The following is a 12,235-nucleotide window of genomic DNA, read 5'->3' as shown; positions in this document are numbered from 1 at the left end:
CGAGGACGGAGATGAATTTTTCTAGACAGCCTTGTTCCAATGCTTGACCACTCTGAGAGTCAGAAAGTTCCTCCTAACCTCCAACCTACAGATCCCCTGAGGCAGCTTGAGGCCATTGTTCATATTCCTATCCCCTGTGACCACAGAGGAAAGTCCATCTCCAGCTGCACTGTAATCACACTTCAGGTATTTGAGGGTATTCAATCCCTCTGTTGGCAAATTGCATAGCGTAAGTGAAACAGGCCTGAGCCCTGCAACCAATTACATAGAAAGAAAACGTGCTGAGTGTATAACCTGCATGTAATTTAAGCAAACAAGGGGCTGCAACAGCACTAACCTGCTTGAGTAAGAAGCAGGCACTTTCTAAATAGCACCACCTATACTAGAATACAAGGTAAGGTTACAGCACTGGGAAAAAGCTCCTCGTCTTACAGTGACCCCAGGTAAGGCGGCTGGGGCCGCTGCTTTTTGTGCGCCTGGAGACGTATGCCTCTGCATGTGGGGATACACCCTATGAGGTGAAACAGAACCAAGTTGCCCTGCACCTCATCTGCATATACATTTTGGGGGGTTCCAAGGACTCATGACAAATACACCTGATTCCAGTCATGAGTGGGGGGCTAATTAGCACATGGCTTCTTTGTGGAGAGTATCCGGAGTGCGCACACATACTGAGCAGTATTGACTTGTGGCTTGAAATACTGTTGACTCCACTGGGGCCCAGCCCAATGAGCTCTAGAGTAAATCCTGAGCCTTTTGGCTTTGGACTAATATCATGCATAATTTGTACTATATATAAGTAAGTGCCAAAGTGCTGTTTAATAGCATGTTTATGGACTGCATGTGCTAAAATTGGCAGCAGTTTCAAAAAATGGTGAAACACATCAATTCTGGGTGAACTGTGTCTATAGGTACTATATGCAGATTACTACAGGTATATTTACCTTCAAGATCTTTTTTTTTCAAATTTGCTTCTTAATTCCATGTGATTAAGGAGACCAGGGTCTGACAATAAGGAGAGGAGGAAGGGCTGCAGGGGGAAGAAGTTCCAGGGGGCAAGCACAAGGGCCCTAGATCTATTTTCCCTGATGTAGCAGTGGGGAGCAAGGGGGTTCAAGGCAGACCTCCATTAATTAGATTTTACACTTACACAATTATTACAAATTTATAAATTTTCTGTATATAGAATCTAATTAGTGTACTGCGGTGTACAAAAGGGGCATGCAGAGCAGCTCCCAGGGAGGGCATGCCCTGGGGCTGCTGCCATCTGAGCTGCTGCTGCTGCAGTGGCAGCAGTATCAAGTGCCTTCAGTATGAAGAGACACCAGGCAGGTAAGGCTTCCCTTCCTCCTCATCCCACTCCTCCCAAAAACATATCCTTCCTATCCCAGGCACTCGGTGAGCTTGCTACACCCTCTGCCTACCATATACTCACACAAATGATGAGCAAAAGGAGCTGGGCTGGAGCACACCCTAAGCATACAGCCACAGCAAAACATTTCAAACTGAGCCTGAGGATGCAAGATACCTACAGCGGGAACGTGCATTTGAATAACTGTACAGTAGAGAATGGAAAGTTTCTAGTACTTATAGCTGGGGTGAGAAACATTAACAAAAATGAAATGCAAATGCTTCAACACCAAAGGCAAATAAAAAGGACCCAACATTTATTTTTGAACTCGGATTTTCAAGGATCATACCTCTGATAGTTGAATGGGTGGGGCTGCTGAGATTGGATTTACCACACCTTGACTCTGGGTGCTCTGAGTTTGCGGGCTTGCAGGCTACAAACTTGATTAGTTGTTCAATGACCTTCGCGGGTAGAGGGATTCTGCCCCCAAAGCAGTAACTGCTGACAAACTCCACGAAGAAAGAGTTGCATTTCCTTCGGAATTTGTTGCAATTTTCCACGGCCTCCCTGGAGCAAAAAAAATGCAAGAAGCAAAAGAGAATTAAAAATGGCAAATGAAATCAGAGCATGATTGCAACTGCATGGCTGATAACTACACTAAATAAAACCAGACAAGGAAAAAGGCATCTGCCCCCACCCCGCCCAGGGAAACAACTATTGGAACAACATCTAACCATAGGGTTAAAGTCCTCTCTGTCCCCAAATATGGTGATTGGTTGGACCCTGAACAGAGGGAAGATCATCTAACCAGGAAATTTTGGCTTTAAGTCCCATTCAGGAACATTGGCCCAGCCCAATCAAAATCCCCAACCTAGGCTGCAGCCAACACCCAATGCCTCTGAGGAAGGATTAAAAAAAGCCAAAAAGAAATGCAAAGAAATGAAAAGAAATAAGAAATCCTGACACGTATCAGAAAAGGGAGGGGAGCCCAGGGGCAGGAGTCCCCTCAAGCCCCATACGACAACCGACAAAAACCATAGGCATAGCTACACCTAGATCATCCATGAACAGTGGCTGCTCTACCTCTTCTTAAATCTCCAGTGATGGAGCGTCCACATCAGGGCTGTGCAAAGCTTCGGCCCCGGTTAGATTTGGTGGAGATTCAACCCGATTCGGTGGCCGAATCTCCGAATCTGAATCGAATCAGGAGACCCTTTAATCTCTCTGAATCAAATCAGAACCCTCCGAATCAATTCGGAGAGATTTGGTAATTCGGATGTAGACGCAGCTTTAAATGTTTTTCCTACATACTTCCAGGTAGCAGGTGGCTCGTGAATGCTGCGATGCTGGGGTGCATGGAGTGTCCCACAGGAGCATGGGGGGCTCCCCAGCATACTCGGCAGCAAACCCAGAGGTGGACCAGAAGCACTTCCAGGTCCACCGGGGAGCATGCTGGGGGGCGCTCCCATACCTCTCTGGCTTGGCGACTGGTGCCTCCTGGGTCTGGGGGGGCACCCGGGGTCCCCCTGCAGCCAAATGCTGAGCTGGGAGAACGGGAGGGAGGGAGGGAGGGGGCAAGTACGCTCCCCACTGGACCTGGAAGTGAACCAGAAGTACTTCCGATGCACTTCTGGGCTCACAGCTGAGCACGCGGGGGGGCCGCACTGCACTCCTGTGGGACGCTCCATTCGCCCCAGCATCGCAGCGTTCATGTGCCATGCCTGGTACCTCGAGGTATGTAGAAAAAGCATTTAAAGCTATGTCTATGTCCAAATCGCTGATTCTCCGAATCAGCATCAAATCCTCAGAATCAGATTCAGCCGAATTGAATCAAGAACAGTTATCCGAATCAACGAATCAAATCACTGTCCCCGATTTGGGCTGAATCCGAATCGAATAGACCCCGCTTTGTCACCTGCCTCTGCACCCTCTCTACCTTCTCCATGTCCTTTTTAAAATGTGGAGCCCAAGACTGCCCACAGTACTCCAGATGAGTCCTATCCTATATCCTAGCACCATCACCTCCTGCGTCTTGCACCTAGAGCTTCTATTGCTGCACCCCAAAAACACCTTCCCCTTTCGTGTAGCTGCATCACACGGCAGACTCATGCTGAGTCTGTGATCTACCAAGACTCCCAGATCCTTCTCCATAGTGCCACCATCCAGCCAGGTGACATCAATGCTGTGCTTCTGGTTTTCGTTATTCATCCCAGGGTGTAGGACCCCACTGCATGAGCACACTTGCTTTAACACGGCAGGCACTATGGCTAGGTCCTAAATCAGTTTACGCAGTCTAATGGCTCTCTCGCCCATCCAAGTAAGTGCCACTTTTGGCACTTATACACAGCCTGTAATTCTATTTCCTTTGGCAAAATCAAAAGGATACCTGAGAAGAGATCTGCAAAGAACATCATAAAGGGTCCTTGCACAGTTTAGCCTGAAAGCCTAAGAGTTATAGCACCCGAATAGGAAGTGGGAAACCTCTAGCCACCAAGCCCTGAGCCAGGTGCTACTGGGGAAAATAGGGCTTAAGACTCGAATGCAGCACAGGGATTGTTCTTCTGGAGCCTCTGGGGATTTAAAAAGAGGCCATAACATGGAAAAGAAACCCTCTTCTCCTCCATACTCAGAGGCAAGTCCCCTTCCTCTGTCCCCTACCCACTGTGGCTGCTTGGGAAAGACGACTCTTCAGAGATGCTCCTGCCCGCTCCACATTGATTGTGCAAGGAGATGGGCTCATCTAGAGCACCAACAGTGGCAGCTACTTCCCGTCCCTGCTCCTGGGCATTGCAATGGAAGCCACCTCCTCACCACTACTGCTGCCACCGGTCCCATCTCTCTCAGCCCCTGTGCAGCCCAGCCGGAGCAGTCACGAGCAGATCTGAAGCTTCCCCCGACCTGGGACGGTGGGGAAAGCAGCAGCATCTGGGGAAGAAGGGGATGGGACGGATGTACCTCTGAGCCCAGAGGGGAAGCAGGGATGCTTACTTCCTTTGTGAATTTTTAAAAGTCCCCAGAGGCTCCTGCAGCACAGTCTGCCCACAATAATGGGTTGCGGGGAGGAGGCTGCGGACATGGCTGCTCCCATACTCCCCTTTACCAAATCTTGGATCTGCCCCTGATGAGCACACAGGGCTTCAGACAACCAGTAGTGACTGAGATGATCAAGAGCGTTCCTGCCCCACGAGACTCCAAAATGCTGCCTTTTGGTGCCCATCAGGTACCTGGTGACCTGCGAGACGGTGGGCGTGTAGTCCTTGGGGATGTTCTCCTTACAAATCCTGCACTGCTTGTGCTTCCAGTCCAAGATGCACTGTGTGCAGAAAATGTGTGCACAGGGCAACTGGGCTGGGTCGGTGATCTCCTGCTGGCAGCTTCTGCATTTGTCCACGCCTTTTCTGCAACACATCACATAAAGGAAAAGCACACTCAGGCTTGCTTGACACAAAGAGTTTGAGCCAGTTCTTGTTGAGGAGAGATTTCTCTACTGGTCTAATTAAACCATGCAACCTCATCTAGACTGGAATAAAGGGGCTGAGACTGGTGTAACTTTGCTTCCCACAGGGGAACAGCTGCATAAGTCTATGCAGCATCATAGTAGGAAAACTGCACCCATGCTGGACATTTATACCATTTTAAGCACTGCTACCTGCACCCTGGGGGAAAACTAGAAACAACAGCCACAAACTCCTGGAAGAGTTTCAGGCTGGACATTTGGAAAAACTTTATAACCAGGGTGCCCAGATGATGGAACAGGCTCCCCGCAGAGGTGGTGCAATCATCTACCCCAGAGGTCTTCAAGAGGAGACTGGACGGTCACCTGGCTGGGGTCGTCTAACCCCAGACGTTTTTCCTGCGCATGCAGGGGGCTGGACCCGACGATCCTTCGCAGTCCCTTCCCGCCCTAGGAGTCTAAGTATATGGACAGAATTAACGAAGCACAACTTTCTGAACAGAAAGATCTTACAGGTTTTGATTTTCAGGGCCTAAGAGAGTCAAATGTGCCCCATAAAGTACATGAAAACTCAGCCTAAATCAAGAATTTTCCCAAATCTGTGATTTTTCCATTGGAATCTCAATTGTGCATCAAAATGCTTTTCATCTTGAAAATTAAAATGCACTATTTTGCTTCAGAGAATCCATGGACTGTCTGTGAAATTTAGGCTTCTTGAAAACGTCCTTCCCACGGAAAATTCCCTATTTCTAACATTTTGTTCTAATTAACAACCACATAAGGGAAAAAATGCTTAGAAACGCAACATTTTCTGTAGCTAGGAAAAGTCATCTATAGTATGAAATTCTTCCAGACCGGCATGGCAGCATTTGACACAGTTATTTTAGGACCTATTTCTACCAGCATGATTAGATTTGTCCTTCTGGGCATGCTTAGAAGAGTCTGCTATGGCCACTTGAGCTCTACTGCAAGCATTTTCTGCTGAGAAAAGCACAATGTGCAGGTCCCCAGAATTTTAATCAGAGCAACGCCATTACCAGCAACTCTTTGATAGAGGAGGAGGGCAATTTTTTGCCTTTTGGCTCAATGGTTTTTTGGTCAGGCGACACGGCTGGGAAGTGGAAGACCCCAGCTGGGCTTCTCCCTCCAGGTACGTGGAGTCAAGAGGAGACAAAGAAAGCAGAGGGAGTGACGCTCAATGAGATGGGAAGCGGGCTGTCGGGGACAGCACCTCGGGTCCTGGGCCGTGCTGCTGGTGGCTGCTTAGCGGGGCAAACCTAGTTGTGCAGAGAGCAGTACAACCCAAACTGAACCTACGTGACCCTATGTGCCATCTAGACAGATAAGTATCTCGGAGACACTTAGAGGTGATATAGGATTTGGACCTAAATATCGACTTGTTGAAAAATGCACCCATACAGGTCTGCTTGTTTGACTTACCCAAAGTAAACTTTGACAGCATGGTTGCTGCACGTCTTCAGCACTTTTGTCACGATCTCAAAAATCTTCTCCGGTTTCAGATCTTCGGTTTTATACAGTAACTGGATCAAAGAGCACAGCAAACACCATTACGTTTTAGCTGAGCAACATATCAAAGCATTAAGCAGACAAAGTTCTTTGGGTAAATATGATCTCTTTTATTAGAACAACTAAAGAGTTGGAAAAACTGTTCTTTGCGAGCTTTCCGTCACAAACACCCTCCTTCAGGCCCAGGGAGAGTCTGCTGGTGTTTTGTGTTCTCCGTGGTGCAACAGAAGCCGACATGCAAAATGCAAGTCTGAAAAAGCAAATGCCTGGCAGTGAGGATCAGAGGCGAGGGGAGACCATAGGTGTGAGACAGGGGGAGGAGAAGCGGGGATGTTCACCTGGTGATAGAGGTTACTGGGGGTTATCAGCTGTCAGGCAGGTAATAATGTGCCATAAACCCAACGTCTATATTTAGTCCATGACTTTTTGCACATACTTCACTTCACAAAACTACTGGATACAAAAAATCATGGCTGGGAAATGCACCAGGCCATTGCTGCTTCCCCCAGCTCTTGGCACCGCAGCTGCAGCGTGAGCGCAGCTTCCACCCAGAAGGGAGCTGCACTGGGACCGGGGAACTAGACGCTGCTTCCACGTTGATGCCACTTCTTTCCACCCCTTCCTCCCCACTATCCAGCCTGCTCCTGGTGTGGCTTTCCTCCAGCTGAGCTATATTTGCCCTATGTAGAAAGATCTGGGAGTCTTGGTAGATCACAGACTCGACGTGAGCCTGCAGCATGATGCAGCTACACAAAAGAGGAATGAGGTTTTGGGATGCAGCACTAGAAGCAGGAGGTGCTAGACACAGGAGGTGATAGTGCCTCTCTACATGGCATGGGAGGTCAGACAGGCATGATTTAGTCATCGCTATACTTATGTTCGACTATGGAGGGGACAGGAGAGAGTTGGGTGAATCAAAGGACTGAATTCTTCCAAAACTTTGCTGCCTAATCCCAGCCAGCTCCGAACCACCAGCCAGGGACCATGTTGAAGCCTTACGCTCCAGAGGAAGACCGACTGCTTCACAACGGTCCTCAGCAGCTTCTCATCCATCTCGGTCTCATCGTGCAGCAGGTGATCAATGAGCAGGTAGATGATGTTTGTGCTATTCCATCGGTGCCTGAAAAAAAATGAAGCTCCCTTACTTCCAAAAACTGTGTCCTGTTTGAATAATAAATCCAAGGAAGTTCACTCTTGGGGAAACATCGGCTTTCCCCCAACCCATGGAACAAAACCAGCAGCCTGGGTGCAGTTTCTGAGCCAGACAATCGGTCCTAAGGCTCACAGTCACACTGGGATAGGGTCCGACTGTGCTCAGGAAATGATACAAGGGGGAACAAAAAAAGTCCTTTGTGCTTTCCTCTCCCTGATGTGTAAAGGTAGCAAACATGCTGAAGGATTACTGCACAGGGCTTCTGACTTGCTTGCTGTTGCTGGGTTGATAAAGCAAGCCCAGAATAAAGGGCTATAAAGAGACTGATAGTTGGAGCTTTCTTCTCCACCCCTGGCTGGCGAAGCAGTCACCTAGCATACACATCTCATTCTGCAATATTTACAATGGATGTTTCCAACTGTGAGGTTTGCATCACCTGCACAGGCCGTCACGAGGAGGTGGCAATAAAAAAAGCCTGGTGCTCTGATCGTGTGATAGACCTTTGTCATTAATAGCCCCAGACCTTCACAGTTTGGGACCTTGTTGCATCATTTATAACCATGTAAAAAAATTCTCCGCTGCTACGTGAGGAGACACTTCTCATCTCTCCGAGGACTACATAGGTGAAAATGGCACCGCAACTAAGGCAGCGGAAAAAGAGGTCCTCGTGAAGGGAACCAGGATGACTTCTCTGCTGCTGGAGCAAACAGCTCAACTCTCCTGGTAAAATAACAGGGTGCCACCCTTTCCACGCACCACACAGCAGTAGGGGAAGACACAGAAAACACTAAGGATGCATCTTACAGGACATGCACCATAAAGCAGGGTGCAAAACAATTTTTGTATCCTGGAAACCAAGTTTCCATTAAAAAACCAAGCATCAAAATATCAGTGTATTAATGGAGTATAGGTTGTAGCCGTGTTGGTCTAAGGATATAGGCAGGCAAGGCTCTTTGGGTGAAGCTGATATCTGTTATTAACCCAGCTCAAGTAGCTGGAAAAATTCTTCGTTGCAAGCTTTCGGGTATAAATACCCTTCGTCAGGCTGAGGAAGCACCTGGCTTCGGTGTGTGCTGTTGTTGGAGGTGTATTAATGGAAAAGTTTGTATGTGTACATCCTTTTGCAAACAGGAAATCAAATTGTGTATTCTTTCAAGTACACAGACATACCTTTCAGTGTGGGTGAGTACTTACAGTATGCTACTCAATAGTTTCCCCTTTTCACTATACAGCCTTATTTGGTAGTCGTCCGATGTGACCCAATTCAGAGTGTGCTTGATGGACTGGACTCTTTTCAGCCATGCGAGGCAGGTGGCAAACGATACAAAAGTCTCCTCTGTGGGTTGCAGTTGTCTCAGGAGGATGTTCAGGGCATCCAGAGATACAAACTGGAATGACAGGCCAGAAACGTTTCAGAAATGACATTTGTGTTGCGAGGAAGAAGGGGATGGGGGATGAGGGCAAATCGAGGGGGGTGCAGTGATGCAGCTGCACCCCCGTTCATTCCTTCTCCACCCAAAGTTTAAAACCAACTGCCTGGCAGTGGGAGCAACATTTCTATTCTGGCAGCAGTGACAGAGTCAGTTGGCCTCATGGCTCATTATAATCTACCCCACTCTTCCTAAACTCTTCATTCAAGAGGTGTAAATGGCCCTCCATGAGTCTTGATGCTCAGCCAATCAAGCTAACCTTTCTTCTGCAAGTCTGATGTCTGGTAACTGCTCCTGGTAACCTAGCTCCTCTTTCACAGTTCTGCAGCCTGTTTTTATCTCTAGCTAAAAACAATACATCAGGTGTGAAAATGTTAATTTGGGTGAACATTAACTCAGGTGTGGAAATAACTCGGTGAGGTATGGATGCACTGTGAAGAAAAATGGACACACTCACTGGGCGCATCTACACTAGACGTTTACTTCGCAGTTGACTAATTAACAGACCTCTAGTAGCCAAACCACAGTTGTGCATGTCAGAGGTGGCATTAAACCTTAATGCATGACTGCTCGAGGCTCATTCCGGCAGACAAACTCTTTGGGTAGAGGTGATATCTTTTATTGGATCCACTAAATAGTTGCAGAAAAGTTGTTCTTTGCAAGCTTTTGGGCACACCCATCCTTCTTCAGGCAAAAAAAGGAATTGAAAATGGTGAGAGAAATTAAAGATGGGTAGAAATCTCTCGGGTATGAAAAAGGACGCTTGTGTCCAAAACCCTGCAAAGATGTGCGTGTACCTGAAGAAGGATGTGCGTGTCCGAAAGCTTGCAAAGAACGCATTTTTTTTGCAACTATTTAGTTTTTGCAACTAAACAGCCTGGACTAAATATTAACATAGGGCTTAAGGCCCCTGCTACAGCCTGTCTGCCATCAGACAACTCCAGGTAACCTGCCTGCCTTTGTCTCTGCAACTAGTCTTCATTTGCATTCTCACAAAACAGCTTTCCAAAGACTGGCTTTTTTCATATCTGACCATCTTTAATTTTACTCACCACTTGAAGGAGGAGGTGTGTGTCTGAAAGCTTGCAAAGAACAACTCTTTTTGCAACTGTTAGTTGGTCTAATAAAAAATATCACCTCTACCCAAAGACTTTGTCTGCCTTCGTGTTTAGACCCATACAGCTACAGCCAGGATCCCCAAAGCTAATTCTGGCATTAACGCTGCTTAACTTTCCGTAGCAGTTAGTATAGGGTACTGGGATTTGCAACCCCACCCAAAACCTGCATCATACAGAGCACACGGGACAACATGCGTGAGGTTGAACAGAACAAGAACAAAGCCACCAAAGTTCAAACAATCTCACCATTGCAGTTGAGTCCTTACTGTACATGTTCTGCAGCTCATCGGTTATAGACTCCTCAGTCTTTACTAAATCGATGAATAGTTGATAAGTGTCTCGTAAGTAGAAATATTCAATGTGGAGCCAAATCAAGGAAAACCGCAGATCATTTCCTGCCACAGAGGAGTGGAGTTTTTTTGCACCAGTTATAAGGACATTTGACAAAACCTGGTAAGAAAATAAAATGCATTATTTCTACTCAGCAGTAACCACTGACTTAGGTTCGTTATCGCTGTTGCGTGTCATGGAACATGTATGCTACATCTTAGGGTTTCCCAAACTTTTGATATCTGGGGTACACTTTTTTTTCTGGATTAAAACTGGGAGCACACTTCACTTGCCCACCCAAAAAGGGGACCAGGGAACAGCGGGGGCAATACAAATGCCACTTGCAGAGGTCCCATCTTGGTGCAGCCCCCCAAAGCTGGAAGCTGCATATTAGGGATGTGCGACATGGGCCCTATTTGATTCAGATTCAGCCCGAATCGGGGACAGCGATTTGGTTCGTTGATTCGGATCACTGTCCCCGAATCCAAATTTGAAGACTCGATGCTGATTTGGAGAATCAGTGGTTCAGGCATAGACACAGCTTTAAATGTTTTTTCTACATACCTCGAGGTACCAGGTGCGGCTCGTGATTGCTGTGATGCTGGGGCGGATGCAGCGTCCCGCAGGAGCGTGGGGGCTGGCAGAAGTCCATTTTCGGGTCCACCAGGGAGCACGCTGGGACCCCCCCCCCACTGCCTGGCACAGCAATCAGCCGCGGGAAGACCCCAGGTGCTCCCCCAGACCAAGGAGGCACCAGTCACCGAGCTGGGGGTAATGGGGGGGCCCCCAGTACGCTCTCCGGTGGACCCAGAAGTGTTTCCTGTCCACTTCTGGGTCTGCTAGCAAGCACACTGGGGAGACCCCCACGCTCGTGTGCGACTCTCCATGCACCCCAGCGCCACCGCATTCACGAGCCACCTGGTACCTAGAGGCATGCAGAAAAAACACTGAAAGCTGTGTCTATGTCCGAATCTCCAAATCTTTCCGAATCTCTCCAAATCAATTCGGAGAGATCGAAGGGTCCTCCTATTCGATTCAGATTTGGAGATTCGGTCACTGAATCGGGCCGAATCTGTGCCAAATCGAATCAGGGACCGAAGCTTTGCAGGCCCTGCTGCATATGCACTACTACCGGCGAGCAGGGAGCCGGCAGAAGCAGCACCAGCGTGGGCACGGTGCGAGCCCCCAGGGGAGGTGGTGTCAGGCTGAACTGGGGCAGCAGGCTCTCTAACGGGATGCAGAGAAACACTTCCAAGCATTCAAAAACTAAACTATTTCTACAAAGAGAGAATATTTATGAGGAATTCTGATGGGTTTAAAAGAAATACAGTTTTCCCCAGAAAACATTTTCTACAGAAAATGTAACTCTCCCACTCTTTTAAAAAGGCCTACAGTGCCCCATTATAATCAGAGGTAAAGTTAACCATATCAAGAACTAAGGAAATATCTGGAAAAGAGTTTTAAGTTAACTCCATTTTTGGTAAAAAGCATCTGCTGGTCACAGAGGAATTTTTGAGGTGGAAATATTTCTTTCTTGAAGATACTACATGTCACGAAACGAGCAAACATGCAGCTTGTAATGGAAAATAGGACTGAATATTTTATATATAGATATTTTTAAATAAACATGTTCACTCAATTCCATCATAACAGTTAAAGCTTTCTCTTCCAGGCCTTTAATAGCTACACAGGATTTAAGGCCAGACCTTAGATGCCACTTGGGACCTCCTCTACCATAAGCCAGAAAACTTCACCCTGTGATTCCTGCATCCCGTCCACAACTCCGCTTTGAGCTAGAGCAAATCTTTCAAAACAGAGATGCCCAGCCCCTGCAAAATCCACCATATACCTTAGCAAGTTGCTTCAAGACTT

At 47.6% G+C, this 12,235-nt stretch overlaps 1 protein-coding gene across 1 annotated transcript in view; it reads right to left on the bottom strand.

Annotated features, from left to right (window-relative positions):
- The window catches only part of LOC102576298 (E3 ubiquitin-protein ligase rnf213-alpha-like), a 114,096-nt gene that overhangs the window by 36,928 nt on the left and 64,933 nt on the right, over nucleotides 1-12,235 (bottom strand). Inside the window, exons 38-43 of the mRNA XM_059731390.1 lie at nucleotides 10,280-10,483; nucleotides 8,680-8,873; nucleotides 7,332-7,452; nucleotides 6,246-6,346; nucleotides 4,576-4,749; nucleotides 1,701-1,918 (exon numbers count right to left, since the gene is read on the bottom strand). Of these exons, the coding sequence (XP_059587373.1) occupies nucleotides 1,701-1,918; nucleotides 4,576-4,749; nucleotides 6,246-6,346; nucleotides 7,332-7,452; nucleotides 8,680-8,873; nucleotides 10,280-10,483 (1,012 nt within the window). The remainder of the gene's footprint in view (nucleotides 1-1,700; nucleotides 1,919-4,575; nucleotides 4,750-6,245; nucleotides 6,347-7,331; nucleotides 7,453-8,679; nucleotides 8,874-10,279; nucleotides 10,484-12,235) is intronic.

This window comes from Alligator mississippiensis, chromosome 7 (genome assembly GCF_030867095.1).
Source record: "Alligator mississippiensis isolate rAllMis1 chromosome 7, rAllMis1, whole genome shotgun sequence".
NCBI classification, from domain to species: domain Eukaryota; kingdom Metazoa; phylum Chordata; order Crocodylia; family Alligatoridae; genus Alligator; species Alligator mississippiensis.
The sequence above is the reverse complement of the archived record's forward strand: the minus strand, read 5'-3'. Positions and strand labels throughout refer to the sequence as shown.